This window comes from Castor canadensis, chromosome 9 (genome assembly GCF_047511655.1).
Source record: "Castor canadensis chromosome 9, mCasCan1.hap1v2, whole genome shotgun sequence".
Classification (NCBI taxonomy): domain Eukaryota; kingdom Metazoa; phylum Chordata; class Mammalia; order Rodentia; family Castoridae; genus Castor; species Castor canadensis.
This window is the reverse complement of record NC_133394.1, coordinates 19,204,093-19,232,044: the sequence shown is the minus strand read 5'-3', so window position 1 is coordinate 19,232,044 and position 27,952 is coordinate 19,204,093. Positions and strand designations below refer to the sequence as shown.

General features: G+C 47.2%; 2 protein-coding genes across 7 annotated transcripts in view; one reads left to right on the top strand and one right to left on the bottom strand.

Moving 5' to 3' along the window:
* Positions 1-4,322, top strand: part of Gatb (glutamyl-tRNA amidotransferase subunit B) — an 80,868-nt gene extending 76,546 nt beyond the window's left edge. The window contains exons 12-13 of the mRNA XM_020155294.2: positions 2,447-2,581; positions 3,866-4,322. Coding sequence (XP_020010883.1) covers positions 2,447-2,581; positions 3,866-3,994 — 264 coding nt within the window. The 3' untranslated portion in view covers positions 3,995-4,322. The remainder of the gene's footprint in view (positions 1-2,446; positions 2,582-3,865) is intronic.
* A 319-nt stretch (positions 4,323-4,641) lies between these two features.
* Positions 4,642-27,952, bottom strand: part of Fhip1a (FHF complex subunit HOOK interacting protein 1A) — a 221,584-nt gene continuing 198,273 nt past the window's right edge. For 5 of the 6 annotated variants that reach the window (XM_074041280.1, XM_074041278.1, XM_074041279.1 and 2 more), the window contains 6 exons: positions 26,195-26,385; positions 22,602-23,711; positions 18,138-18,195; positions 16,463-16,641; positions 16,008-16,146; positions 4,642-11,646 (listed from right to left, as the gene is read on the bottom strand). In XM_074041280.1, the coding sequence (XP_073897381.1) occupies positions 11,370-11,646; positions 16,008-16,146; positions 16,463-16,641; positions 18,138-18,195; positions 22,602-23,711; positions 26,195-26,385 (1,954 nt within the window). In that variant the 3' untranslated portion in view covers positions 4,642-11,369. The remainder of the gene's footprint in view (positions 11,647-16,007; positions 16,147-16,462; positions 16,642-18,137; positions 18,196-22,601; positions 23,712-26,194; positions 26,386-27,952) is intronic. The other variant, XM_074041283.1, reaches the window with a different exon arrangement.

Below are 27,952 nucleotides of genomic sequence, written 5' to 3'. Positions count from 1 at the left end.
GACCACCAGGTGGGCTGGGACAGCAGAGTCTAGCCAGGGGCAGTACCAGGCCCTTCCATGGCTTTCCGTGCCAGGCTCCAGCCAGGAGTATGCAGTCCTTGTTTAGCAGGGGATTGGACAGCTGGAGTCTCCATGTCTTCCTGGGAGCAAGCCACTTCCCTAATTGTGAAGTGAGTAGACAGTTGTGTCCCAACTCTGAGAGTAAAGGATGCATCAGTTACCAGACTCCCAGTGGCTTCTGGAGACCACTGAATGAGGTGTCTCCAGCACCACTGCTCTGTGCCACCAGCCTACCTGCCCTTTCTCAGGGAGCAGCTGGCTCTGCATTCAGCAGTTTCTGTCCTCTGGGTACCGCTCTTCCTTCTGTGTGGAAGTGATCCCTGAGCACATGGCCACCATGCTGGCTCTTTTGGCCCAGACAAATCCAGCCAGCACTGAGCTCTTGGTCCTAGCCTACCAGGTTCCAGGCAAGGGTTGACAACCTAGTCGACTTGTTCAAGGTGTCCTGCGTTGGAAAAAAGGCAGAGGCAGACCCAGGAGTGACCTAGTGACTCTAGGATAGGCTTCAAGGAGTGTCCCTCTTGTCTCATGAACTGTTCTCCCTCTTTCCCAGGAAAGAGCATGGAGCAGATTCTTTATGGGCAAGGCTTTGTGGGTGGTTTCTGTTCTGAGCCAGGGCTTGAGGGCTCTCCTCTGTTCTATAATGCTGGACATTTTCAGCTAGGAACATTTTTAGCAATCTGTGCAAATGAACCTTTGTCAAAGTCTAAACATGTATCAGATAATTACATTATGATGAATATATATGGTACTAGATTTATTAATATAGGCTAGTGCTTCTGTAATAAGTGAAGAGAGACCAGGACACAAATATATATGCTGTGACCACAGCTATGCTGCAAAACCAGAGAGGATGGGAAGGGAAAACAATAAAATGATAACACTGGTTATCTTAAGGGAATGGAAGGCAGGTGATTTCTTGTCTTTCCTCTTTTCCTTATTTTTTGCAATGAACATATACTAATTTTTATAATTTAAAAATATTTAAAATTTTAAGTCTTAATTCAAGAAAAGTATATCAGGAAATGTGGGCAGAGAAAGTCTTCAGACAGGCTTGGCAGCTCCTGAGGACCAGCCACAGTAAAAGCAATTGTTCTCCAGTTCCCATGCTGAGATGCTCCTGGCCAGGAGGTACCTTCTGTGCTGTGCCCTCTCCTGGGCCTTTCTCCTGCACAGCTGCCTTACTCACTATCTTGTGAGTAGGATTTTTCAGAGCAGGGACAGTACTCCCCAAGCATCCAGGGATGGTGGCAGTGGTCAAAGCGGTGCTCTGTGGGAACACATAGGGACCCACTTGGCACCTGTTCCCCCCACCCATCACTGCATGTCTGGAGCAAAGACGCAGTAGCCACTGGGGCTGTGATAAATCCCTGGCCTGCTCTGATCTGCACTGGGGAGAACTCTGAGCCCTTCTGGGGCCCATCCCCTCTCCCCACTTTCGCTTTGCTAGGCCAAGCTACATACTAGTAAGAGCTACTGTTTCTGGGAGGAGGGACTCCTGCTCCTGCTATCACTGGCCAGTGACAGGGCATGCACTGGCATGGCTGCAGGTTGAAAGGAGCAAGGCAACAACAGAGCTGAACCAAGGCACCACCCTCATTCTGGCTCACTAGAAAAACAAGAGGAGTGAGAAAAATAATCACCCTAGGAAATGCCTTCCTTAAAAATGTTGGCCTTTTCCCCACATGTGATTGGTCTGTGGATGTGTTGGCGTTTTTTAAGTAGAAAGTACACCAAGCATTAACTGTTTATTATCCTAGTAAGATGTGGGTGCAGCTCTACCTATAGGGGACAGATGTAGGAGGCCAGAGGCCCCTCAGGATTGTCATTTATGTTTTCAGTTATTTTCCATTTTGAATCTTCATAATGGGGCTACTTTCCTGCCCCCTAAAATCCTGTTTCCCAGCAGGCTGCATGTGGACCATTAAGTGCAGTGGTTACCTCCCGCTTCTTGTGTGAGCATGCATCACTAACAGTCACCTCCACTGATTAATTCAGTGGACACAAGACAGATCAACCATCTGTCCTCTGACACCATCAGCAGGAGCTCTGAGAGAGATTGTCATCTCCACACCTCTCACAGCCCCTCCTTGGGGACATGGGACAGGGCTGTGTACTGTTTGAGTCAGCAAGGGGGTCAGGGGATGCACCTGGCTTACACAAGGCCTCTCATCTGCACCCAGGGAGTCCTTCCACCTCAGGAAGGAATGGCTTTGCTTCCCTCCACTCAGAGGGGTGGCACCAGTGGGCAGCCTGGTGCCCTTTCCCAGCTGCCAGGCCCACTCAGCTGGGCATTAATTGACTCCACTGCTTCCTGCTCCTCTCCCCATAAGTATGACTGGAAGAAGAGCTGACTCCTCACTGCTTCCTTCTTTCCTCCCCCTAGGTGTTTGAGCAGCTGTGGAAGGGGGAGGGGAAAACCGCAGCACAGATTGTTTCTGAACAGCGGCTGGAACTGATGCAGGATCAAGAGGCCCTGGAACGGCTCTGCCAGTCCACCATGGAGGGACATCCCCAAGTGGTGACTATCATGGGCAGGGAGAGGGAACTAGTCTTGAGGACAACGCCAGACACCTGTCCTCTGTTCCTGCTGCAGCCGGAAGCTCTTCCTCAGAAGGGCTGGTGTGAGCTTATAACTCCAATCATTTGTGTCAGCTCTTTCGTTAAGATCAAAAAGATGAAATTAGATGAATATGGGAGAGACACAACTTTCTCCTTATGAGAAAATGTCCACACTGGCATTTGCTCTCCGTGGAGTTGTAGTTATATTACCACGCTCAGCAAGCCCAAGTTTTGACCTCCCGGGCCTGTTGCCCTGTCCTGGGGTTGGCATTTCCAATCTGTGAGCTAGTACTACTTTATAAGGAGGACCTGCTGAGAAGGGGGAATGATAGGAAAATGCTTTAGCTTCATGCCTTTGAGAGGTGAGAAGGCAGAGGAAAATTATTTGTAAGTTATGGAAAAAAATCCTTTGATGGGAACACGGCTGAAAACCAAGTCAATTTTGTGTTCTTAGCATAGCAAAAGATAGACAAGCTATGAGGGCACCATTCCTTCACAAATCTAATTATACTGTTTAGAGAGACTTTTCAGTGGGGAAAAAATTGCTAGTATTTATTTCAGAATTGTGGCCACCTACCCATCAGCAAGCCGGGACACTAGCAGCTCATAAAGAGCCCTTGATAAGGAAAATGAGCCTGCACAGGTCCTGCAGTCTCCATCTTCCAGCCTCATCTGCAGTGACTGATAAGGGTACACTTGGTTTCAGACTCGCCCTGTGGCACTTGAGCAGATGAGCACATGTCATCATTGCCAAGGCATGCCTAGCTGGGGGAGGGTGCAGGCTGCCCTGAGAGTCCTGGTTAGTTGATAGAAATTCAGCCCAGCCTATTCCACCCAGTGCAGCCACACCGCTTGCCTATACCCTCTGCCTTTCTGTAGTTGGCTTTTAAAAAGTGGCTCTTCTTGGCAAGGAGTGGCAGAGAGCCCGATGCCCTGCAGCACTAGAGAGTTAGACTCAGTGCTCCATGGGGGCGTCCCAAAGGAGAGTGCCTGGTTCCCGAGGGCCAGCTCTGCTGTGGGCAGTCACCATGATCCATCACTGCTCTTGTTCCCTTTCACCAGAAGATAGAGGAGCCAAAATCCCCTTGAACAGGAGTAGAGAAATCTCAGAAGCTAATCCCCCTTTTCCTTTCCTTATTTTATAGCTTATAATAAGGGGGGAAAGAAACTGAATTAAGTAAACCTTAATTGAGGATTTTTAGGTAAAGGCTCTTTATTTTCTCCTCTTAATTTCTCTTTGAAGGTAATGGACCTGAAGAAGGGAAACACCAGAGCTATCAATAAGCTGATCGGCTTGGTCCGGAAAGCAAGCTTAAACCGAGCAGATCCAACAGTGATAAAGGAAATACTGGAGAAGAAGCTGTCATTGTGAGCTGTTTAGGGTCCCTTGGCTGCCCAAAGGAGGACAGTGCAGCCATGACTGAGAATAGGAGCCCACAGGAGCAAACATCGTGTGTGGCACTGGGTGGTATCTCATCTCTAGCCATGCCACGCTTTCTGTCAGGTGATGGTTCATGCCTGTGCTCATCGTCTGAGACCCTGTGCCTTGGGAGGCAGCCTTCACAGAAGACCACAGCCATACCACCTGCTTCTTAGACATCAGAATGGCTCCACAGTGGCTGCAGCAGTGGTTAGGAAACAGCAGGTTCTACTGTAGAGTAATTCTAAATGGAATAAATTACGCATTTCAAGTCCTGTGACCATTGTAAGAAAACTTAATGATGTGCAGTTCCTTCAAAACTATCTGTGAGCACTCCCTGAAGGCTGGGCCTTGTTCCAGGTGCTCCAAGTTAACAGTGATCAAGGGAGACTGGAGTTTGGATGTAGTATATTTAGACCTCAAGTAGGTTAATGAAGATGAAAATGCAAGTGAATAAACTGGTACAGTACAGACACATTAGTTCGGGGAGGTTTGGAAAGGGTGGGTGTTAGTGTCAGTGTTAGTATTAGAAGCAAGCACAGATCCCACCGGCTCCTGACGACACAGGTTTGGCAATCAGTGAACTCAAAACACAACAGAAGTGTTCAAATAAATTTAATGAATAAAATACATACTGAAATATCACATAAAAATGAACTTACACTTCAAAGATTGTGTTGTTAATCCCCTACAAACCCCCCCAGGCCAAAAAGATCCAGAAAAAGATGGTAACATTAAATTGATTTGTTTTGCCTGAGAAGAGTAAGACTATAAACTAGCATATCAAAATCTTGACCTTTAACTGTAACTGAGGTGCATGGGTTCCCATGACAGTGACACTATTTCTGTCTGTTTTGCACATGCCTGGTACCTCAGACTCACAGCACTCCCTCTAAAGACCAGATTTGCAAAGGGTGTTTTTTAAAGTATTTGTCAAATTTGAATGAGCAAGGGAACAAAATCCTTGGAGGCCCTTATTTTACACTGAATTCTCTGGCCTACTGAGAACAGTGAGAACATTTCTGGGGGGACATTCCTCCGGCAGCAGCTGGGGGACAGGAGGAAAGTGGTGCCCCACCTCCACCACCAGACAAGCATGCAGTCTTCCCTCAGAGTGAGGAGGATAATGTCCATCTTGCCTGGCCAACAAAAGTGGAAATAATAGAGGGGAAACTGGTTGGGCAGTTTATTGTAGACATGCAGGAGGAGATGACTTTTAAAAAGTAACTTAAAATTAGTGGCTTGGAACTGTAAGAGGACATTACCTCACCCGGGGGCCATGTGCCCCACCCTTTGTCACAGCCCTGACAACTATGGGGTCTAAAATAAAGTGATTTCCACTAAACCTCTCCACAAGAGAGAAAGGGAGAGTCCCTTCTCACTCTGCAAGTCTCTGAATTAGAAATACACAAAGATGCTCTGAGATTCCAATAGGGTAGGATCTTATTTAGTGAGAAATAACCATTCAGTTTTATAGATTCAGTTTTTACCAAAATATCTGACTTCCTATCATCAAGCCTTCTAGGAAACACTGAAGGATCTGTCCAGAACATTTCACAAAAGTTGGGGTGCAGCCACATAGACCGTTGAACGAAGCTACTTTGTCAAAACAATATGTGCTGATTATTCCCTGAGGAAAATTCCACTGTTAAAACACTTGACCCTTGCAAAATTAATGTCCATCCAGCTTTGACAACTGCCTGTTCTCTTCGATGTCAACTTCTGAAATCCTGCAAACCAGGCTTTCTGTGTCAATACCACTGCTATGAGGGGAAAAAAATTGAACCACAGCTCTGATTGTAATCTGACTAGATATTTGAAAAATGTTTATGAAACCCCCTAAGAAATCCACAAAGTGTGGCTCTACTTATACACAGGCCTCAGTGAAATACAATTTCACATTCTTACTTGAGCATGAATGTAGTTTGGTTCTGTCTATACATTTAGGGGAGATAACATTAAGATGTAGGAGTTGGTGCCAGAGCTGGAGCCACGGCCATCTGTCAATGGAATCCACACACCAGTGGGCTGGGTGTGGGATGCCCAAGCCCAGGCTGGGAGGAGAATATGCTGGAAAACTGTACCCAGGCCAGCCAGCACCAGCTCTCCCTGGTCAGACCTAAACCATTTGCTCTGCTGTTAGAGGGAGTCGATGGTGGGTCTGATGGGAAGGCAGGCATATGGGTCCCAGCACTTAGCCTGCTACCAGCAGAGGGAGCACTGGCAAGTGTTCATCTAACTTAGGAAACTTGTAAAAGGGGGGTGCCAACTTCTAGGATTTTTAAATTCCAGGTTGTTTGGGTCTAGAAAGCAGCTTTCTGCCTCTGTCCAGGCTCCTGAATGAAAGTGAACTTCTGTTTGTTTGTCTCTCAAGGTGCTGATGGAAAAAATGAACGTATTTTACCAAGGTGAGGAGGTTTTAGCTGAGTCTCCTCCCCACCCCACCCACTATTTTTAAAGTAATTCTGGAAGGCAGCCATGAAAGTTTTTGAAAGTGCACACCTTCTGTCAGCTTCAAGTTGACTAATTCAGTGTGACAGCTTAAGGCAAGGCCCACAGTTTTATTTTTCAATTGAATTTAGCTGCATTGTTTCAAGGACTTTCACATAGTATGGACAGGGGAGGGGAGGGAAACACCACCAGATCTGTCTGAAAGGCCATGTTATTTTACCATTACCACAGGCAGCATGGACATAGCTGCCCCGCTCCTTCAACAGTTCTAGGCACATGCATTTGTGGACTGCTTATCAATAGAGCTGACCCTGGATTGAGACTGAAGGCCCGGGAGTTAAACCTTCCCTATTGCCTCTTCAGTCAAATGGCTGAGTAAGAATCATTTAAGAAAGATTGGTCAGCACCAGATTGTCTGTGGGGCAAAAGGGGCCTGGGTATAAGTTGACCTTTTGTAGACTTGTCCCAGTAAAATGTCACTTGGCATACTAGGAAGCACAGACTTGTGCAGCCTCAGTTCCATGAAATTTATAATCTGCCCTAAAAGCTCCTACCACCTCTGTCAGGTTCTAAAGTGGCATAGTAAACCTGAACTCCCCCCGAAGATGCCTGAAATTCATACCAAATGCAGCAGACAGAAGCCTGTTGTCAGGCTTGTCACTTGTGTGGGCAACAGTGAATTAAACTTATCCACATATGAAAAATGAACAAAATTCACCACGGCCTGACAGGCTATGAAAGGCCAGTCCTAGCTAAGGCAAAAGTTTGTGAGCTCTGAGAGCAAGAGGCCAGAGAACTGAAGACTTCCCCCACCTGTTCTGGGCTGCCTTTTCCCTCAAGAGCCTCTTGCAACTCTTTTGCCAAGGCCCTATTTATCCAGTTAATAAGCTGCCAGAATAATCTGCCCTCCAAAACGAGTAACGACCTAATAAGTGTGCGAATGCAGAGAGGACTTACGGAGGCAAAATTATCTGCAAAGCCATTCTTGAAGTCCAAGAGTTTTTCTAAAGCCTTGGGTTTGTGAGGGTCATTCAGAAAGAAAAAGTCAACTCCATTCTCATAAAATGTTCCCCCATGGACGTGACAGGATGGAGTGTAAACAGGTATGATGTGTTTTAAGCTGTTTTCTGATGGGGAATTAGTGCTAGGTGATTCAGAGACTGAGGGCTGAAGAGGAGTGGGCTAGGATATCTTCCTAATGGCTTAACGCTGACCAGGCCTAGGCTGCCAGAGGACTGCTGCTTCACCCAAAGCTAATACTGCAGAACTGGTGGCTGAGGTTCGCAGAAAACCATCCGTTAAACTGGCCAGGGCTGGTGACTTGAAGTGGGAGTCTGATAATAGCTGTCCTGCAATGAAGTGTTTCATAAAAATGGCAGGCATGACAGCCATTTCAGTAAACACAAGTCTGGCAATTACCATTAAATTGGGCTGCCCTTAGATGAGACTTGGAGCATATACAGAGATTTAACGTCAGCCCCCAGCTGGCACTGCTTCCCTACTGAAAGCAACCTGCACACATCCAGGATGGGCACCCCAGCCATAGTCTTGGACTTTTAACTAAACATTTAAAAGTTAAATGTTTAGTTAAACATTCAGAGCCATTGTGAAACTGTCTCTGTGGTTTAGCATCACTGTGAAAAACACCTCAACATGCTGAGGATGGAGTGGATTACTGTCTTATGTTGGGCGGGTGCGTTCAGTTCTTTACAGGCCCTCTGTAGTGTCCCTTCCTTGGCAGGTGGCTTTTATTTAGGTCAGGTAGGGTTGCTGATCTTCAATCCATGAAGACATCATGGGGCCGCCTCTACTTAGAGGTCTGTGCTGCCCATTCTGGATCCAGGGAAGGAAGCAGCCAATGATAAAGAAAACCTTATCTCTAATTAGTCATTCCAGCCTCTCCATTTCATGGCTGGAGACTGTTATCTACCCCCATGACACTGTTTTAGGCTGCACCTAAGCTGGAATTTCTTTGTTAAAAAGCTTAAGTTTATCTGGCCACTTTCAAAAACCAATTTTAAGTATCTCAGTTCTCTCATATGTTTTGAACCATAAAACTTAGTCTGGACTTCTAAATGAGACCCTGAATTATGAACTGAGGTTAATGTTGTGATGTTCTAGGAATCCTGGACACCCCCACCCTCCCTGGAACCATCAGGCTGGACCCAGTGACGCCAGCCCAGGGTACATAACCAAAGGGTTTATGTCCACTGTTGCTCTAGCAGACAGCACAGCCTGTCAGAAGGAAGAGGACTCATACTCTTGGACCACATTTTAAGCATGTCAAATCTCTTTAAAAAGTTCTTATTACAAATAAGAACTCATTACAAAAGTGGTATTTCTAAGGGCTTTGCTCATTCACTTTAGGTCTGGAATTTTCTACTTCATCACTGTGATGATTTTCCCATCAAAGAGGTGTCATCATCACCTGCCTGCCACCTGGTCTCTTCGTATCTAACTAGAACAAAACCCACTCCTCCAAAACCTTCAGAATTTGCTCTTCTGTCTGCAGCTTAGGCCTCTGCCATTTTCTTTCGGCATGTTCCACACCATTCCCCAAATAACCCTTCCTGGTTATTTCACTCAACCACATGCGTTTTCTGAGACGCTGTACTTCCAGATGAACAGTTCCAGATCAGCCTTCTAACATACTTTCATAAAGCCCTGGCCACAGCTCTCTGGAGGAGGACTGCCAAGACAGAGAAACATGAACCACTTCCAGTTCCAAACAGGGAGTTAGGAAAGTTGCCTTATGTGACTTTGATTCCCATGTCCCACTGCAGGAAGTAAAAATTTTCCTGCCTCTCACCCCCAAACTCATCTGCCTCCTTTAAGATAAGTCTATTTCAATACCTACTGAAGAAAATAAGAAACACAAAGTCAATCTCTTTCCCAGTGGGCACCTTCCATAAAGAGGGTCCTGGTATTCTAAAATAAATGCGTGGGCTCAGTGGCTCAGTGATAGAGTGCTTGCCTAGCATGCACCAAGCCTGGGTTTGAGCCCAGCAACTGCCACATAGAAAAAGGAAAAGGAAAGGAAATACAGACCCAGGAATGAACACCACCTCCAAATAATGTTGATAGTATAAATCAAAAAGTTAAGGAATCCCATTTGCAGATGTGGCTTCAACATTTTGTCCAAAAAATCAAAAATTAAGTCCAAATAATCAGATAGATATGTGTGCAAAATAAAGTTTGAAGATAATAAATGACAGTGCCAATTCCATCTTTAGCTGCTCCTCCTTCTCTACCTGAAGCCACCTTCTTTCCTAAGGGAGCCTTGTGGGCTGTGCAAGAGCTGGCCATTCTGCTGCACCCCAGCTGGGCAAACCAGTTTTCAAAGCAAATGTGAAGTCAGAAAGTGCCACGAACGGTGTCCAGGTTTCCTGCTTAGACTATGAACCACCACCAGGTTGGCTCTTAACAGCTCACCCAGCCCAGCCCAGCTCTGTGTCTTTGTCCATAGGTCAGTTCTCCAGCTTAGTACAAAGCTGCTTCAAGATCCCAGAAACACGATGGGCCACCTCTGCTCTGCAGTGCTGGGATGTGATCCTTTCACCCACTGCCCTCCTGCACCAGGGGCCTGACTATGACAAAACAGTGCTCCCTAGCCACAACCAAAGGACCTGGTGCTACCCCCAGAGGTCAGCAGAGATGCCCACAAAGGATGGCTGGAACCAGGCCTTCCAACCAATTTCCCTTCCAACAGCGAGACTCATCTTTGTTACTTTTTCCTAAACTGCAGAACTAGGCCCCAAAGAGCAGAGTGGAGTTTAAGACCCATAAAGATCAGTCGTTTACGATCTCAATTTTAGCACACAACCATGTGTCTCTGCTTGGTGGCGGTTCCCAGTGGCTATGGCTCCACAGACAATCATGCCCTTTGGAGCATGCCATCCTCGCAGCCAGAGGTGCAGTAGGGTCTCTGATGAGGCCGTGAGTCCCCACATCCCAGCTCCCAAGCAAGCTGCACAGTGCCCACTTCTCTATAAAGTGCAACATATTAGTAAAAGCAAACAATTCAAGATTTTCACAGGTTGCATAGCTTACCTTTATCTTTTGCCCCTACTCCAAACTCCCCCACCAAGCCCCACAGTGGAACAGCTTCACCAGTTAATGTTTGTTTACATAATCACTTAAAAAAATAACGATTTGCGTGAGCATATGCTACTGCATTTGGTTCATCTGATCAAACGCCTAAAAACCATAGTAACAGTTTGCACAGGTACACTGTTTTGTGCAAATCTTGCTGAAATAAGGCTATCTTCAGTGTTTCAATGGTGTTATAGTAATTAAAGAAAGCTCTTGAGCCACAAGAAGTAATTCCCTGCATTCCAGATTCTCTCCAACTACGTGTGGCTTCCCAGGCGGAGAGCTGGGAACGGGATTCTCCCATCCCTAAGGCAGCACGTGTTAAGAGAATGTGGGTCCTGGAGGTCAATCCGGAGGGACATGTGAAGTGTGCTTGTGTGGGAGGCAGGCGGGGCTCCACCATTAGGCTTCCCTCATCCAGGACGGCAGCCACACTCAGGACAGCATCTGTCAGAGGGGTCCTTGAGCCACCTTCTGCCCAAGGGCACGTCCAGAAACCACTGAGCCCCAGTATTTGCTTGGTGCAAATACTGACTCACGGGACAGAAGCACAGCTACCAAAATGTGAGGAGGAAAAACTAAGGGAGCAGCTCTGCCAAGGAGCTGTAGCTTCTGAGACCTACATTCTATAGACATCAGGAGGGACGCCCCGGCAGGAGAGGGGTGCCACACATCCCTCCCCCAAATCAAGTATTGTCAGGAAGTATCAAAGTAGAAAGTCTCTGGAAGCAGCTTTGCATTTGACATTCAGTCAAGACGCTATAAACTTAAAAAATAAGAATCTCTATTGAGATAATAATATAAACGCTAACAACAGGAGTCCTGGAAGTCGCCCAGGAGCTGGCAGCACAGGATGGAGTGTTCCTGGGCCAAGGCAGCTAGCTCCTTTAGGAACTCCGGGAAGAGGGCGGCAGCCAGCATGGCGTTCCTCACCGGCAGAGGCAGGTTTGGGGGCGCCCCTGACATCTTGGCTCTGTTGGTCAGGAAGGGCTGAAGCACTCTCGGAGGACCATCCAAAAGGTTCTTGCCACTTCCTGTCCTGGGTGCCTCTTGAATGGGATCTGAAACCACAAAGAAGACTGTCATGGGAACCCTGGTGAGCTCCCACCTCCCTCTTAAGTGACGTGTGTGTGTTGGGGGGCAGGTGGGGTCGGGGAAGGGGGTCTAGTCTTGGGTGCAGTTCCTCAACTGGCTAAATCCCGAAGAGCCCCTGAGCGCTCTGACACACTTGTCCAGCAGAGAGCGTCCGGCATGTAGCTCACGACGGGAAGCCTTTACCCAGCATCCTGTGCAAGGGACCTGGGGCGCAAGTTGTAGCAAGAATGCAGGCTTGTCAAGAAACCGCCCGGGAGGAGACGGAGGGAGGGAGGAAGGAAGTTCCATGTCCAGAATGGCGGGGAGAAGTACACCCTTCCTGCCACTGCATCAGCCAGGCAACAACGTGACTCACAGGGTGATTTCTAGGGACGCCACCTATTCACCCCCCACTTCAGTGCTGAGCTGACTGCCCCACCTTTGCCAGGGCTCCCGGGTCACCTGATGCAGCTCCAATACAGGAGTGCTGTACTAAGCAGCTTAGCTCTGGCCTCAAGGACTTACTGGTGTCCCTCGTCTCCTTCTGGCTGGCCCTCTAGCCTTGAATATTTATATTTTAAGAAGAGTGGACAGGGCGTTAGAATGCTGGAAAGACCAGACTAAGAACTTCCTGCAGCTGCTGGGATCTAGCTGGTGCAACAAAGGGCTCGGTCAGAAGCTGACATTTAAGGAGGGCTTCCAGGGGTTTCCTCTCAGTTTCAGTATCATAGGTCTAAGATGACAGGAACCAAGCTTAGAATATGTCAGACATACTCAAGTGATTTGCATTTTTATACCAAATCAGTTTTAGTAATTAAAATGGTTCAACTTCCCTGACTATTTAATTCCCGAACGGCTCCAGCTCTCATATACTTGCAGGAATTATTTATGCCTCCTCCTGCCCCCTACCCAAACAGTCTCATTTCTCCTTCTAAATCACTGATTCAAGCTCTTCATTACTTGGGCTGCTTCTTAGAATTCAGCCCCATTTTCAACACTCTTCTCAGAGTGCTGCTTAACTACGGCACTAAAAATTCCTGATATTTATAGTACTTTCCCCATCTCACTACTATCGTCTTTAGTGTTAAAAAATTCTCTGCTTTACTGCTTTAAATATCCTTTGGATTAAAGCTCACCAGAGTTCATGCCCTAAGAACTGGAAGAATGAGCTGCTGAGACTGCCTCCCGCTGCCTTCGGCAGAAGTCCTGCCATGCGCTGGCCACAGTGAGATGGTGAGATGGAGTGGTGATGTCTGTCAAGTGCAGAACCAGCCTTGGAGGCCCCCACCTGACCCCCACCCTGACTCTCAGCACTGTAGCTCTCCAAAGGGCCAGCACAGCTGCCAGAGCAGCTGCCTGGACACCAGTGGGGACTGGGACACTTGTGAGCAACACTCCCAGACCTGAACCTGCAGGTGCATGCTGCCCGCCCTGGAATTCTCTTCCTCCACATCTCTGCTCACTTAAACCTTGCTTGCAGGCTTCAGAGGCACCGGTACTGTGACTAAGCACTAACCTATCCGCTGGGTTGTCTCAGGCGAGGGGCTTTACCTCTCTGTGCTTTCCTCTCCTGTCAGAAGCACTCAGTTACTTTAAGGATAAATGAGTCCAGGAGCATCAAGCACACAGGAACCATCACATCAGCATCAGCTCAGCTGCCGTGATGTCACAAAGCACTTCCAGCTCCTGCCCCAGAAGTCATTCTGTGTTACCATCCATTCAAGGCCTGTGTGCTTTTTCCCACACTGCTGCTTACATTCCATCGCTCTGCCTTATGTGGGCTTTCTGAAGCCCAGCCCCCATCCGCTAATGTCTTTCACAACCTCCAACAGGACTATGCTCAGAGACACTAGTGCCTACTTGCCAAACGAATGAGCGGAAATGACCAAGGCCAGCCCTTCCCCACTCCTGATCCTCCCCAGAGCTGGCTCACCTCCTCACCTCACCTTCGTTCAAATTCCCTCCTTCTCTTCTCCCTCAAATGGGTTTTTGGGGCTCATTTATCTATTCACATGTGAACAGAATTATCTTCACTAATGAAGGCAGGAGAGCAGCGAGGGAGGCTGAGGATGCGAGGGGAAATCTCTGATGTGTTCCACCAGCTGCCAGGGCAGGTCCACGTGGGCTTACTGCCAGGTACCACCTTTCGGTGCCACCGAGCTCTTGTGGTTCCCACCTGGAACCAGCTCTGTTTCCCTCTCTATAGAATGGGCTAATACCTATCTACCACCCTTCAAAGAATCAGAGATCAGTTGATGGACTCTGCAAGTAAGTAAACACAGGACACAACGGATACTCTGTGGTTTTTAAAGGATTTAAGTGGAAAGCAAGCCTGACAAGTGGCTGAACCTAGATACCAATAGTCCCAAGGATGGTGCTGCAGCAGCTGGCAACAGGAGGTCACCTGGCCTGGGCAGCAGTCTTTAACTACTGTTGGAAGCACGGGTGAGGAGGCTTATTTTTCACTGGGTGCCAGGACGCAAAGGGAAGGCAGGGCCTGCATGACAGAGCAGCTCTGGCTGCAGGTGCCTAAGTTACACCCCTCATAAAAGGGCACGACAAGCATGCCAGGGACCTGAAGGGAAGCATAAATGAGTGTCAGGGCTGGGAGTGGTTTGTAAAACATTGCCTTGAACCTGAAAAACTGCAACAGCAGGTACTCAAGACTGGTACTGGCAAGGGTTCAGAAGTGAGGTGGGAAATACGTCATATGTTGGTCACCTGGCAGCAGTGTCAGACACTGGAGACTTAAATATGGTGGTTCTAACTGTGAGATGCCCTGGGCCCAGGTGAGAACAGGACTCCCAGCCTTGCCCCACTACAGGCAGCACGCACAGGACATGCTGCAGAGGTCAGTTCTGTACATGGTGACAGAAGCCAGCCCACTGTGAGCTTAGGGATTTCTAATGGTGCTGGGGACGGTGCCGACTTGCTAACCTGAAAGCAGTCAGAAGGTTCATCTGAACCATTCAGTCTTACATCCCAGCAGAAGTTTCTACAAGTCAAAGTCCTCCTGAGCATCACAGATCTTAAATGCATGCACCGCAGTGACTAATTTGATGACCTTATGTGGTGAGGAGCTCCCCCAGGCACGTACCCTACAACCACAGAAGGAAGCCAAGGTGTAAGTGATGTCTGCCCCACGAGGCCTACCCCAGACATGCTGTTAAAGTTAAGGAGTGTCTTGTCTCATCTTGCCTTGTTGAGGTTGTAAGTGTGTGTGTGTGTGCTCATGTCTATGAGTAAGGCAGGATGGTCTCAGACACTTAGACTTCATGATCCTGGCTGACTGCCCTGGGCCTCCAATCCAGCTTCCATATATGGAAATGGGGCCGATGGCACCTTTCTTGCCCATTCCAAAGTACTGTGACAATAAAAATTGACTTCCTGGAATGCACCTTGCAAACTGTGAAACGCAAATGAAGACTGCGCCTGGACTGGGAGACAGTAGAGGACTGAGGCCCCTTGTCTGATGGGGTGCAGAGAGGGCCTCACCTGCAGCTCTTCTCATTGAGAGGTGGAGATTTTGTGCCACTTCTGACTCTGGGCTGACCTAGGGACTCGCTTTCACCCACAGAGAGAAGCAGACTTGACCTTCTGTGAGCTCTGTGCCTGAGCCTCCAGAGATGCTTCCATGCTCCTGCTCCTGGAGCCACAGGTAGCATGACCGTGACTAGCCTTCTGGGTGAGGAGACGCAAGCCCCATCACCCCAGCCAACAGCCACAGATGTGTGAGGCCTAGACATCCAGGCACTGATGGACGGCACGTTTGAGTAAGACCAGGCAAACTCAGCAGAGCTGCTGACCTGCGCCCAGGGCAGGAGTGCATGCAGACGGACACACATCCAGTCATAGACAGCTGTGTCTGAAGCCTGTGAGTTTTGGCAGCAGTTCGTTCTAGTCCTAATGAGTGGTTGGTTTGCACCTCTCAGAGTCCTAAAGCACACTGAACTTTTTGGTTCAAAAGCCTCTGAAAACATAATAAAGAGAACAGATACCATCCTCATGACACAAGTGGCCAAAGAATGGCTCAGGGAATACCCGCGATGCCTCTCTCTGGCCCGCAGGTGCTGTTACTTGCTGTAGCCTGACAACACCCCACACACCAGCTCCTCCCCTGTGCCACCTTCAGCTAGGAAAACCAATGCCCCGCCAGCCCGCCACAGAGGCACAGGGCAGGTGCGGGCCAGGCAGACCCCTCCTCAGACTTAAGAACGCTAAGAGGAGGCTCCTCTCTGCTGGGTAGAAACAAAAGTGTCTTTACGTGCATCTCAGGCCCCATGCCAACGCAGCATGCAGGAGCCTGGAGGAGCAGGGCAATGGTGAGTGCTGGAGAACGCTGGCTGACCTTTGGTTAGTGTCGCAGGGGTCATATCGGACATGTCCAGCCGGAAAAGCAGGTACTGCTGGGCTTGGAGGAGGAGGCCGGGGAAGTCTCTCTCCACAGACGCAAACTGTTCGATCTTGTTTTTCACAGACGCAAGGACCTGCCAAAAACATTAATGACATTCATGTCCCCAAGGGATCCCAGCCGGTCATCAATGCATCTTTCGGGTTCGGCCTTCATTACGGGAAGCGTTACGGTATCAGTCGTTTGCTCATTTTTAACTGCCTGGGTGCTCCTTGTAGGGCACCCTCCAAATATCAAACTAAGTAGAGCCAATTTGTCTAGCATAATCTACAAATTAATTAGGACGGTGGAATTTCTGAAAAATGGCAAAGTCGTGAGAGGAAGGAGGAAAGGAGCCCTGAACATCAGCACCCAGGAGAAGAGCAGGTGTGACCATGGCCCGGCTGACGCACCTGATAGAGCGAGCGCACGCTGGGCTGGAAGACCATGTTGGTGTTGAGCAGGAAGGAGCGCAGGAGGGGCTGGGGGTAGCTGGCCAGCTGCGTGATGATGCCGATGAGCAGCAAGTTCACATGCAGCGAGTTCTCCAGCATGTTCTCCAGCTTCGACAGGACCACGCTGATGAATGGGCCTGCAGGAGAACATGGGGCTTCAGGGCTCACTGCGCCCATGGGGTGTGCAGCCACAGTCCCCAAACCACCATGGGCCAGGGGGTGAAACACAGACAGACACACATCCTCTTTCCCCACCTGCAGGACCTAACAGAAGACAAAGCAGCACCAAAAGAGAAGGAAGGAAAATACACCAGGGGACTCATATTTTGGCTCCAAGTGGCTTTTTAATACTTTGAAAATTATCAAGGATGCTGTAAAAACCAGATGATAAGTAATTTAATTTTTAAAAATTAAAATGTGCTTTTCTGCAATGTTTTTGTACTCCTGGCAGCTATCAGTGCTCAAAACATGACCTCTTGTGATGCTGTGGACTGTGTGCAGGCATAGAAACCACTAGTTTTGGTAACAAGAAATCATCACATTATAAGAAAATATTAACCATACTCAAGTAGTGACATGTGAACAAGGACTGTCTATCCTGAATATGCAGCCCAAGGAAGATTCTGCTCCCCACATGTCACAACGTACAAGAGCAGGAAAGAGAGCCAGACAAGGGGTGAGCGAGGCCTGCGGCTGTGACGTCAGTGGCCCTGGCAACTTGGTGACCACACTAACTTGGTGAGAAACACAGAAGGGACGTCCTCCGTCTTGGGAGATATAGTCTGTTGTACCACAGAGCTCACAAACAAAGAAAACCCCTATGACTTCAAGCATTCATAAATAAAAACAGGCAGAGGAGTTTCAGCTGCTGTGGGTCACCAGAAATTCACATGCTTTATGCCTGAGTTCAATGAAGGCAGGGCAAACAAAAAGTATGTAAATCTGGCATTAATAAAATTACTTGAAGATGTTTTAAAAGCTCACTATAAAAACGCTCCGTTAAGCAAGATCAATGAGGACTTTGTATTTCCCCCTGTGGAGCCCTTGCTGATGCGGCATGTTTATAACAAGAGCACAAAAACCTTGGTGAGTAAACATGCCTCGTGAATACTCCCCACCGTTGATGAGAGTTTAACAAAAACACACTTCATCTCAAGATGCCACATTCAGAAGCCTCAAGTGTCTGAGTAAAGCCCTCTCAAGGAGACAAGGTCCTGTGAGAAACGGAAACAGTAAACCTAAGCCTCGTACCCACATGTGGTACTGGGGCAACTGTGACACCGCTATCTCCAGGAACTCTGAGAATGTCACTAAGAGGTCTGTGGAAACAGGAAGTGCCACTCCTCACATACTGTGTCAAGCCTGGCCTCTAATTCCCCATCCCTGGGATGGGAGGCGTTTTCCATGGCCAGGAGTGGGAGGTGGGATAAAACGTCGCTTAAGGAACTCTTGGAGGAGCGCCCAACAAAATGGGGAGGGTCTACCAGACACAGTCACCTGGAACCTCAGCTTGAAAGTAACCAATGGCTTTCGCATGGAGAGCCCCAGAAATGTCACTGTGGTCTTCTTAGGTATCACGCAGCACAATTCTGACTTTCTGGGGGATGTATAAAGAAAAAAATGCCATCCTCACCCTTCTTCATTCAGGACCAGCTTCTCACCCACTCCCCTGCAGTCCCTGGCTTGGTTTCCTTCCATGTGGAAAAAAAACAGGGTAATGAGGGCACACTTGGCATGTCTTCTGTGAAACACGTCCCTAATGTCATTGCTTTACTTCCCTTCCCTGGTCGCAGACTATTCTGTCCTCATCTGGCATTTACAGGTGTGAAAACTCTGACTGTCAATGACCAGGGGAGACTATCTATAGTTCATCGCTACTACCAGGGGGGAAGACAGCTTGACTCCCATGCAGGTAGTGCCACAATAATCCACCTATGAAGTTAACTGCAACTTCTGAGGTGAGCAATGAAAATATACATACATGGAGTCTTTACTCCCATTTTCTGCATGGAAAGCAGGAAAGGTTTCTCCCTTTTTTTCCACTTCTCCCCATTTTATCCAGTTATACTAAATTCCTTTCCTGAAAACTCTACTATTATTTTTACTACAATATATATACATATACATATAGATGTATATATGTGTATACACACACATTAAACACTTTCAAGCTCCTGTTTTATTCTTAGCTGGTTTCTAGCACATTAAAAAAAACTGCATAGCAAAAAGCAGTTGCTAAGGAACTGGTGAGCTGCTGAAAATCAGACGACTGGGCTATAACTCAGAGAGCCACAGGTGTGTGTGGTGGAAGGCAGGGGAATTCTTTTTAACTCTTTCCTAGGAGGACAGATAAACCCCCACTTGCCATAGTTTGGATCTTGGATGTGCCACCAAAGGCCCATGTGTTAAGGCTTGCCCAATAGGAAGTGGGGCCTAGTGGAAGGAATTTAGGATTGAAGAGAGTATTGGGACCTTGGCTCCTCTTCTTTCTTTTTTTTGCTTCCTGGCCACCATGAGGTGACCAGCTTCCTCAACCATGTGTGCCCTGTCATGATGTGCTGCCTTATCATAGGCCCACAGGCAATGGGCCCAAGTGACCATGGATGGAGACTTCTGAAACAATGCACCAAAACACACCTTTCCTTTGTACAAACTGATTATCCCAGCTATTTGACAGTAATAGAAACCTAACAGACCACCCATAAAATGCTTGCATTTTCAGAATGACAACGAGCATCTCCACCCCCACTCCCTATCATTCACTTCTCTCTCCAGTGCCTCCATCCTCTGCCTTGACCAATGCTGCAGCCTCTCCCTGCATTCCTCAACTCCAAGAACAGAGCCGCCATCAGTTCTATGACCCAGTGAATTCTGCCTTGGAAATACCTCCTGAGTATGGTCTTCACCTCTACCTCTCCTGCAGCTCTGCCTAAGGTCAGTGTCTAGTCATTCCTGCTCTGGAGTGTGTGTGTGTATGTGTGTGTATGTGTATGTATTTTAAAACAGTATAAAGTGAAAACTAGGCCACCCCCCTAGAGGAAATTCCTGTTAACGGGTTCTAGTGTATTCTTCCAGAAATGTTTTATGTGTAAAATAATAATAGCTGATATTCTTCAAAACACTGATTAAGCATATCCTATGTGCCAGCCCATATTCCAACCACTTTTCACGTACTAATGCACTTAATACTCACAACCACCCTAAGAAGTATTTTATTATCTATCTCATTGAAAGATAAGGCAGAATGCTAAATGCTCACAGCTGGTAAATAATGGTGGCAGAAGTTCAATTGAGACCCTCTGTTTGCAGCGCTCTTAGCCAGTACATTATCTTGCCTCCCAGGTGTATACTGTGTGTGTGTGGTGTGTGTTCACACGTGCACATGCACTCACATGTGTTTCTGCAGCCTGCTTTTCCAGTCTATCCTGGAGACTGCCCGACACCAACACCTACAGCTGTCCCAACCATCTCAGGACCAGAAAGTACTTGATTGTGAAGAGTACTGCATAAGCGAGCCAGGGCCCAACTGCTGGGCATCTGAATTGTTTCCAGTCTCTCTCTATTATAAACACTGCTGCAGTGAACATCCATGGATTTACATCTTGGCACAGCTTTAAAAATGGTCCTAGAAACAGAACTGTCAGGTCAAAGCAATGGTGCACCCTGAATGAGTCTCTCATTTCCCACTCCAGTGCCCTATCTGCACCATCACCGTGGCTGACTTCTTCACACCCAGTCACATGGCTCCCCAATTTCAGTACTTCAAGGGAATCAGTGTCAGGGGCACAAGTCCACATTCTTCAGCTTGGCCCACATCTCCACCCCGCCCCACCCTGCCACACACACACAAGCTGAAATCAACCAGGCTTTGGCTTCCTGTCCCATGTGATCCATGGTGTCCTACTGGGCTCCTTTGTTCCCCTCCTTTTCTCTGCCCAGACTATAGTCCCCATCCTCTCTTTCCTTGGGGTTTCCACTCACTGTCAGTACCATTCTCTCTCTCTCCACAGGCTCCCTGCTCCCTTTGGACTGACTTGGCACACTGACTGATACTCTTTTCTCACTAAGAAACCATAGTCCTTTGCTGGAGTCTCCTCTGAAAGACAGTGAGTCCTTTTCACTTTGGGTCTTTAGCTCCTAAGCTCAGAACCTGCCAAACATTATGGGATCAGTTAAGAATTGCCGAAAGTATGAGTAAATAAAACAAGATGAATGGGATGCTCTCCTTTTGCTTGAAAGCAAATTCTTTTCAGCAGAACTCAGGATTCCTAGAGGGAGGTGAAGACTAATGTTTCAGAGCCATACTCGAAGTCTGGAAACTGCAGGGCTCACATGCATGTACAAGCTGCGAAGACGGAAGGAGGGAAAAGGCAAGGTTTTGTTCTAATTACCTATATGCACAGAACTTTCATTAGGTTTCATCAGTTCTCAGGAGGGTCATGTGTGCAGTGCTGATGTTACATGATAAGGGGTGTCTTAACCCACCCGACCCTCACCCCAAGCTATACTTTCTTTCCTCAATTCACACACTTCCAAGGGGTTAAGCTCCGTCAGAAAGTTGGCATTCTAGAGACTACCCTTCACTACTCCACAGGAATCCTCCTGTCCCCAAAAGCCTGCAGGACAAGGACACTTCCTGCCAGGAGAGAGTGGGCAAGCTGGGAGGCGTGACACTTACTTCAGCCCCCTTTCTTCTCTTCTTCAACTCTCCTGGCTCAGTCCCCTCTCCTGCTCAGCCAGGAAACATGAGATGATCTAATCCGTTTTACTTATGATTGACTGACTGATTGAATTTTAATTAAAACTTGTTCACCCTGAAATTTTATCTTAGCTAGAACCTCAAGCCTTATAATTGTGGAATTAAAAAGCTTTCTCCCAGTTTAAATAAATCTTCAGGCATCAGTAAATAGATGAATAAACATTGGGGAGGGGAGTGGAAGAGCCCCTTAAAACTGCACTAAGCCTACATTGCTGGACCAGAAGGCAGTCTGCTTTCCTCTGTCTTGAGGGATCCCAGGAGGTGGGGACCCAGTGCCTCCTCACCAAACTGCTCTCCACTATCAGAGAAGATCAGGCCTCAATTGAGGCTGCGGGGCTGTAGTACCAATGCCTTCCCAGAATCTCAGTCTGACCTCACAGGGGCCAACTGAGGCCCAGGGGTGGTAAGGCCACATGCTGGCAAGTGGCGAGAGCCAGGATCCACCCACAGGTTTGACTCCAAGATCACTGTCTGTCCCTCTGTGTCTGTCTCTTCTTCCAGCACTCTGTTTGCTACTGGACACCATTCAGGGGTTCCACTCCAGCTTTCTGGAACTTGCTGGAAATTCCTTCCACACCACATTTACAGAGGCAGATTTTATTGCTTAATGTTTAATGATGTTTTCTAACGTAATTTTTCACCCTGATCTACTCATCTGCTATCCTGTCCTCTCCCTTTACCTCTTACACCATTTCTCACTGCTGCCGGCAGAATGTTGCTGGAATATACCCACTGGGAAGAGTGCAGAGTTTATGTGGATCTCTTCTCCTTATTTTGGGGGTGTGGATTCTATGATTATCTGAATAAGTGGCTAGGCAAAGACAAAACTAACCCCAGTGGTCTCTGATATGTGCCCACAGCCACTGTCATCAGACAAGTGCTGTGAGCACCTCCTGCAGACTCTGCTCGCTGCTGAGGCACTAGGGACAGAGCAGAGAACAGTGTGTTCTCTTGAAGCACACACTTTAGTAGGGGATATGGCCATTAAAAAAATACATATGGATAAATGTTAAGGAGAAAGATAAATTAGACAAAAGAAAACGGGGTTATTAAACAAGAAGACTAGATTCATGTGTGGTTTAATCAGCCCTATGACTGTATCACAGAGAAAGCAAGAGAAGTTACCGAACAGTAAAATTTAACCCCTAACTTGCTAAACAAGGAAGACAAGCATTGCAAGAATAACAAAATAAAAGTAAGACCATCCCTCTTTGTTCTTTACAAAAGCATGTTCCTTCTTCTGTTAAACTGATAAAGCTCCTTACCTTCACCTACCTTCCTTTTCTGTCCCAATATATACAAGTACTTTCAAATCACAAAGCAATTTAAGGTTGTCACCTGTGAATGGCACGCTTTGAGTCTTCACAGGATGCTGACTGGCAATGGATGTGTCCTCTCTCACCCCAAACGGGGAAGGCACAGTCTCCACAGCAGGAGTTCCCTCCATGAAAGAGTCAAGGTCATCATCCTCCTCTTCGAAGGCCCTCTCCCCCTCCTCCTTTTCTCCTTTGCTTCCTTCTTCCCTCACTTCTTCCTCCCTTGAGAGCAGCACAGGATCAGGCGTGGGGACGTTCTGCTCCATCAAACCCTCAGTGCCTGCACCCAGCTCCTGAATGATTTGGTCACACTGGGCAATGAAATCTTCGCTCTCTGGGGTGACAACAGGTATGGTAGAGCTGGGCTCTACCTCAGAGCTGGGTGCTGCCACCTGGGAGTTGGCTTCTGGGGCCACTTCAGGCTCATCCTCTTGCTTTGTTTCCTTGGACACCTTCGGAAACAAGTCTGAACTGTCCTGCTTGGGCTCCTCCTCCAAATCTGTCTCCGGCTGGGGTCTAGGGAGAGGGCCATTGTTCATGGGAGGACTCTGAACCTCAGGCTGGGCCTGAGCTGGGGGCTCTACAGTTTCCTCCTGGAAGTTCCTGGTGTCCTCTGAGTCCTTGTCAGCACACAGCCTATACACTATCACATCGTCCTGGAAGTCTGACTCTTCAATGTACGACCCTTTGAAGAGAAGGATGGCATTCTTCTTCATTTCCTGGATGTGTTTGGGAGGATCCACAGGTGCTGGGGGCCCAGAATTCTCCAGGTCATCATAAGGCCCGGGGGAGCTCACATCAGCCCCTGAGGAGATCCCAGTGTCATAGCTGTCATCCCATTCCAGCTCTGTCTGGCTCCTGTCCTTGGCCGGAGCCGGCTGATGCCCTGTCGTCCTGGGGCATTGCTGTGGGATTCTGGACATACTCTCCTCGGTCAGACTTTGCAGGAAAGTCTCGGGGTCAGGCGAGTCCCCATCATAGAGGGCCGACCAGACACGGCAGTCCCTCATGCAGTGAAGGATGCTGGTGTGGGCCTCCCAGAGGTACTGCAGGTAGCTGATGTCCAGGGCCTTCCCGTACTCCACAATGCAGGCTGCCGGGGAGGGCGCCCCAGACAGCGGCTCTGCAGGCCCTGCACACAAGCACACAGCAGTGAGAAACGGTGTGACGAGAGGGGATGTGACTTCATCAGCCACTTTAGGCCTGGTGATTGCCTGTGAAGTGATTTCTAAGTAAGAAAAAGTAGTTTAGATTTTAAGAAGGAAAGACAGTTACAGTGCTGTCGTGAAAAATATAAAACTAAAAAGGGCGGACGCTGGCGACAACCATCAGAAAATTGTTATCTGACATCAGTTGTTAAAGAAATAAGAGCTAATCAGAGTCACTTCTCAGGATGACAGGACACCATTAGGTAATACACACACCTAACGTGTGTATTAGTACCTGCTACAGAGTGGGTAATCTTGAAGTTTTTTACTTTGGTGCTGAAGTAAAAGGCAGGTTTCCCCTTGGATTTTGAGAACCAAGTTTAATGTAAAAAAAAACACAGGTTTTTAGAAACGCCAAGTAACCCATTCAGCTTTCCTGGAGACTACCAGGATGTTGATGTATCATCAAATGGTCTTCAACATTAAGTCATGGTCAAATCAAAACAGTCATTTAACCTGAGATTACACTGTGTTCCCATGTGACTGCCTTTTGCGTTAAAAGTTACACCCTCATTACTGAAATAGTTGTGAAAATATCTGCTTTTAACTTTACATTTTCCCTCAAAGGAAGTTTTTTAAAAGATTCAGACAAAGAAAATTATATCCCACCACTGCTTAAACATGTAGAATGTTGAGACCTTTTCTCAATGCTACTGAAATTTACCCTCCTTATGCTTCTATATGGGAGACCCTTATTTTCCTCACTCACTCACAGATGGAAGAACACCCAACCCAACTGTGGCAGGGTCACTGTTCAAGCACTGGACACCTCACACTAACCCTCATTCTCATTTAGTGCCACACCTCTAATGAGCCACCTGCCCCTTCATGATCAGAATCTCTACCAGACTGGGTCAGGTAGAGCCTTCAAGAGTATAAGTTTTCAATATATGGCACACAGAATTCACATTTCACACTCTACTGCCAGAAGATGTTCATCTCTACCTACTTTAAACAAAAATACATCAACAACTACCACTAGAAATATTTATTACACACCAGTCTTCTGTTAGCCTTGAACAACCCTTTGGGCTAGGTTCTATTTCACAGATAAGGAAAAAAGTTTGAAAGGTTAGGTAATTTGCCCAAAAAAGTGGCAGAGTCAGGAGTCAGAATCCTAGGTGCTACCCACTGTACAATAATTACACTAACTAGCTAGCTACGTAATCTATCATTAGGGCATTTACCTGCTGTGAGGCAACCTCAGAAGTAGGATAGAGAAAAACATGGAATACGAGCCCAGAGACTCTACAAGTTATATAGCCCTGACAGATCAATTCCTCTCTGATTCATTTCTTCATCTGTAAAATGGGGATACTACTCTCTTCAGGATAGAAAGAAGTTGGTAGGTTTTGGACAATCACGTGTTTAAACTGCATCTTGAATTCTGAAGCAAGCTTAGCCACAGGTTCATTCTTGAAATGACTTTCATAGTAAATTCAGAAAGACACAGTTTTTAAATACGTTTTTAAAAATAACTTTTGAGTGAGGAAATATAAGGTATCCACCCTGGTTTGCCTAATAGGAAAATGCATTTAAAAGATTTGGTCACATAAATTAATTTTATCCAAAGACCAACAATCAGTAAGATAACCTTAATTTCTAAAAACTAATTTTATATTACGTATGCTAATATTTTATTAGTTAAGTAGCCTGGCTCCTTTTTTATCCATAAATGTTACCCTAGAAAGTACCCTGGCTCTTAAAAATATTTTTTCTAAGGGGACTGTGGCTGGCTAGACAGAATGACATTATTGGACAGGCTATCAGAACACTGCAGTCAACACCAGGACCATTTCCTAGCGGTCACAGGACAGACAGAACATTCCTGAACTGAAGCAGTCCTGTGACCATCAGAGATACACAAATATTTGCCCCCTAGCTCCAGGTGCTTGCTAGAGGACAGGGGTTGGTAGAGATGGCCATCTTAAATTTACTTCTACAAGGTGAATTACAATGAGCAAAATAGGACATATTAGGCCCTTTGTAAAGGCAGTGTTTATGAGCCCCACTATGTCAATCAAATGGGTCAGACAATGTTGCCATATCATCAGTTTCAAGTTTTATAATGGTATCATACTGATAGGCATACAATCCTCAAATGTCATTTTGAAAATTAAAATAAATGCAAATTCTATCTTTGCTATAGCATCTCCACGAGTCTTAGAAGACACGTTAGTACACGTTTTCACATTTGAATGCTGAGGAAGCCACTAGGAAGGCCATATAAAATAAAGGTCTGGGGCAAATAAGCTGGGTGCTTAGGTGAACACTGATTCACTTATGAAGCAGAAAAGGACCCCAAGCAGCCATTCACAAAAGAAATAGGATGACTCTATGCCATTCCCCATCTATCCAGAGAGACCCACACCCCCAGGGTTTAAAGGTCCTCACTAGAGTGTCCCACCTGAGCCATCATGTGCACACTTTGACCAGAGGATATAATCCCTCTCCTGGTTCCCAAGCGTCAGGGTGATCCCGCTGGCACAGCAGACAGGGGTCAAGGCGAGCAGCTTGGCTGCAGACACTGAGTAACAATCTCTCTCCTTCACAGCCCATCTTTGACTCAGCATCATGTGATTGCAGGGGATCAGATACCTAAAATGACAAAAAGAGCCAGTGTTCAGTCTCTGCAATGTCCCCAACCACTGGGGGGACTGACCTTGTAAAGCATAATCTCCCCCTCTCAATCCACCCAGCACACCAGCCAGCTGGGTCTTTCCTTTCCTTCTCTCCTCTACATAGCAATTCCTGGCCTTCCCAATTTAACCTCCACGAGTTTCCCCATCTCTTCTTCATTTCCTCTTTACACCCACTGTAACTGTCATCTGGATTGTGCCTTCCCCTTGCTCTGTCTGACAAATGTAGCCTGAACATCCAGCTTCAATGCCCCCTTCTCTGGAAAGGCCTCCCAACTCCCACTCCAAGGCAGAGCCCATCTCTCCCTCCACTGTGCTCACTATTAAAGCACCATTACCATGTATCACAATAATTTCAGACCAAAGACCCACTTCAGTAGTTTTGTCCTAAAAACTGGCTCATGGTGGGCACTGAATGAAGGCAGGAAAACCACTCCATAGTGTAAACCTCTTCTATTCTCATGGGTGACCAGGACCAGGAAGAAATATGGTGGCCAAGGACTCAGCAAGGAGCACTGAACCCCATTCAGACAAGACTCCATTGGTTGGTCACCATGAATCTGGAAACAAGAAAACCTAACACATCTGGAGCCCCTCAGTGGGCTCTGTGGGTAGAATGAAGTGTGTTTAAATGGCTCACTTTCTTATCAGGGAAAAGAAACCACACTGTTTATTTAAACAAAGATGGGACAAATGGGATAAAGGAGCCATTGCCAGAGCCAAGTGTTGCATGCGTGTGCAGGAGCAAATTCAAGAGCAGCCTGAGCCCTTATGAGAACAATCACAACCTTTCATAAACCAGAATGTTTTCTGTTTCTGCATTCGGCTTTCAAGAAAGAGGCTGTACAAAAGAAAACAAGCAATGATTAAGGTTCCCATGAAAATACAAAAAGCACAGCTTGCAGGAAATGTCTCGGGCCCTGTAAACATGGAGCCGTCTCCCACAGCTCCTGATGATCCAAATGAGGAAAACCTGTTTAGATTAATGGCCAATCCACTCCAGGAGCCTGAGTCAAAACCATTCGATTCCCTTCATGGTACTTTAAATAAAGATTTTAAGAATACTTTTCAAGTATAAAATGACTAACTTGCTGTCTAACCTTCAGCTCCTCTCCAAGTCAAACCATTTATCAAGTATCTAAATACCTAGTGTAGTTAGGTAAGGGGTGGGGGGGTCCCATCTCCTTCCCCCATCCTAGTGGGCATTACACACAACCTGCTGTCACTAATGACCAGATATACCCTATCAGTCACACCTGACACAGTGGCATCTGTTTTCATGAGCTCAGTTTCATGAAAGCCTAGAGCAACAGGAACAAAAAGGAAAGATGGAGGAGAGCAGCATGGGAAAGGGGGCAGGTCTGAGCTTTTCCTGGCTCATCGTTGGGGACCCACATCTGACCCCTGTAGGAGAAGGATGGATGCAACAGGCAGAAATGAGTGGGCTCTTTCACCAAGATCTCTGTAAGCAGAGATGCTTTGGTGACCAGGGATGGAGATGAGGCAGTACCAACAAAAGGGGCCAG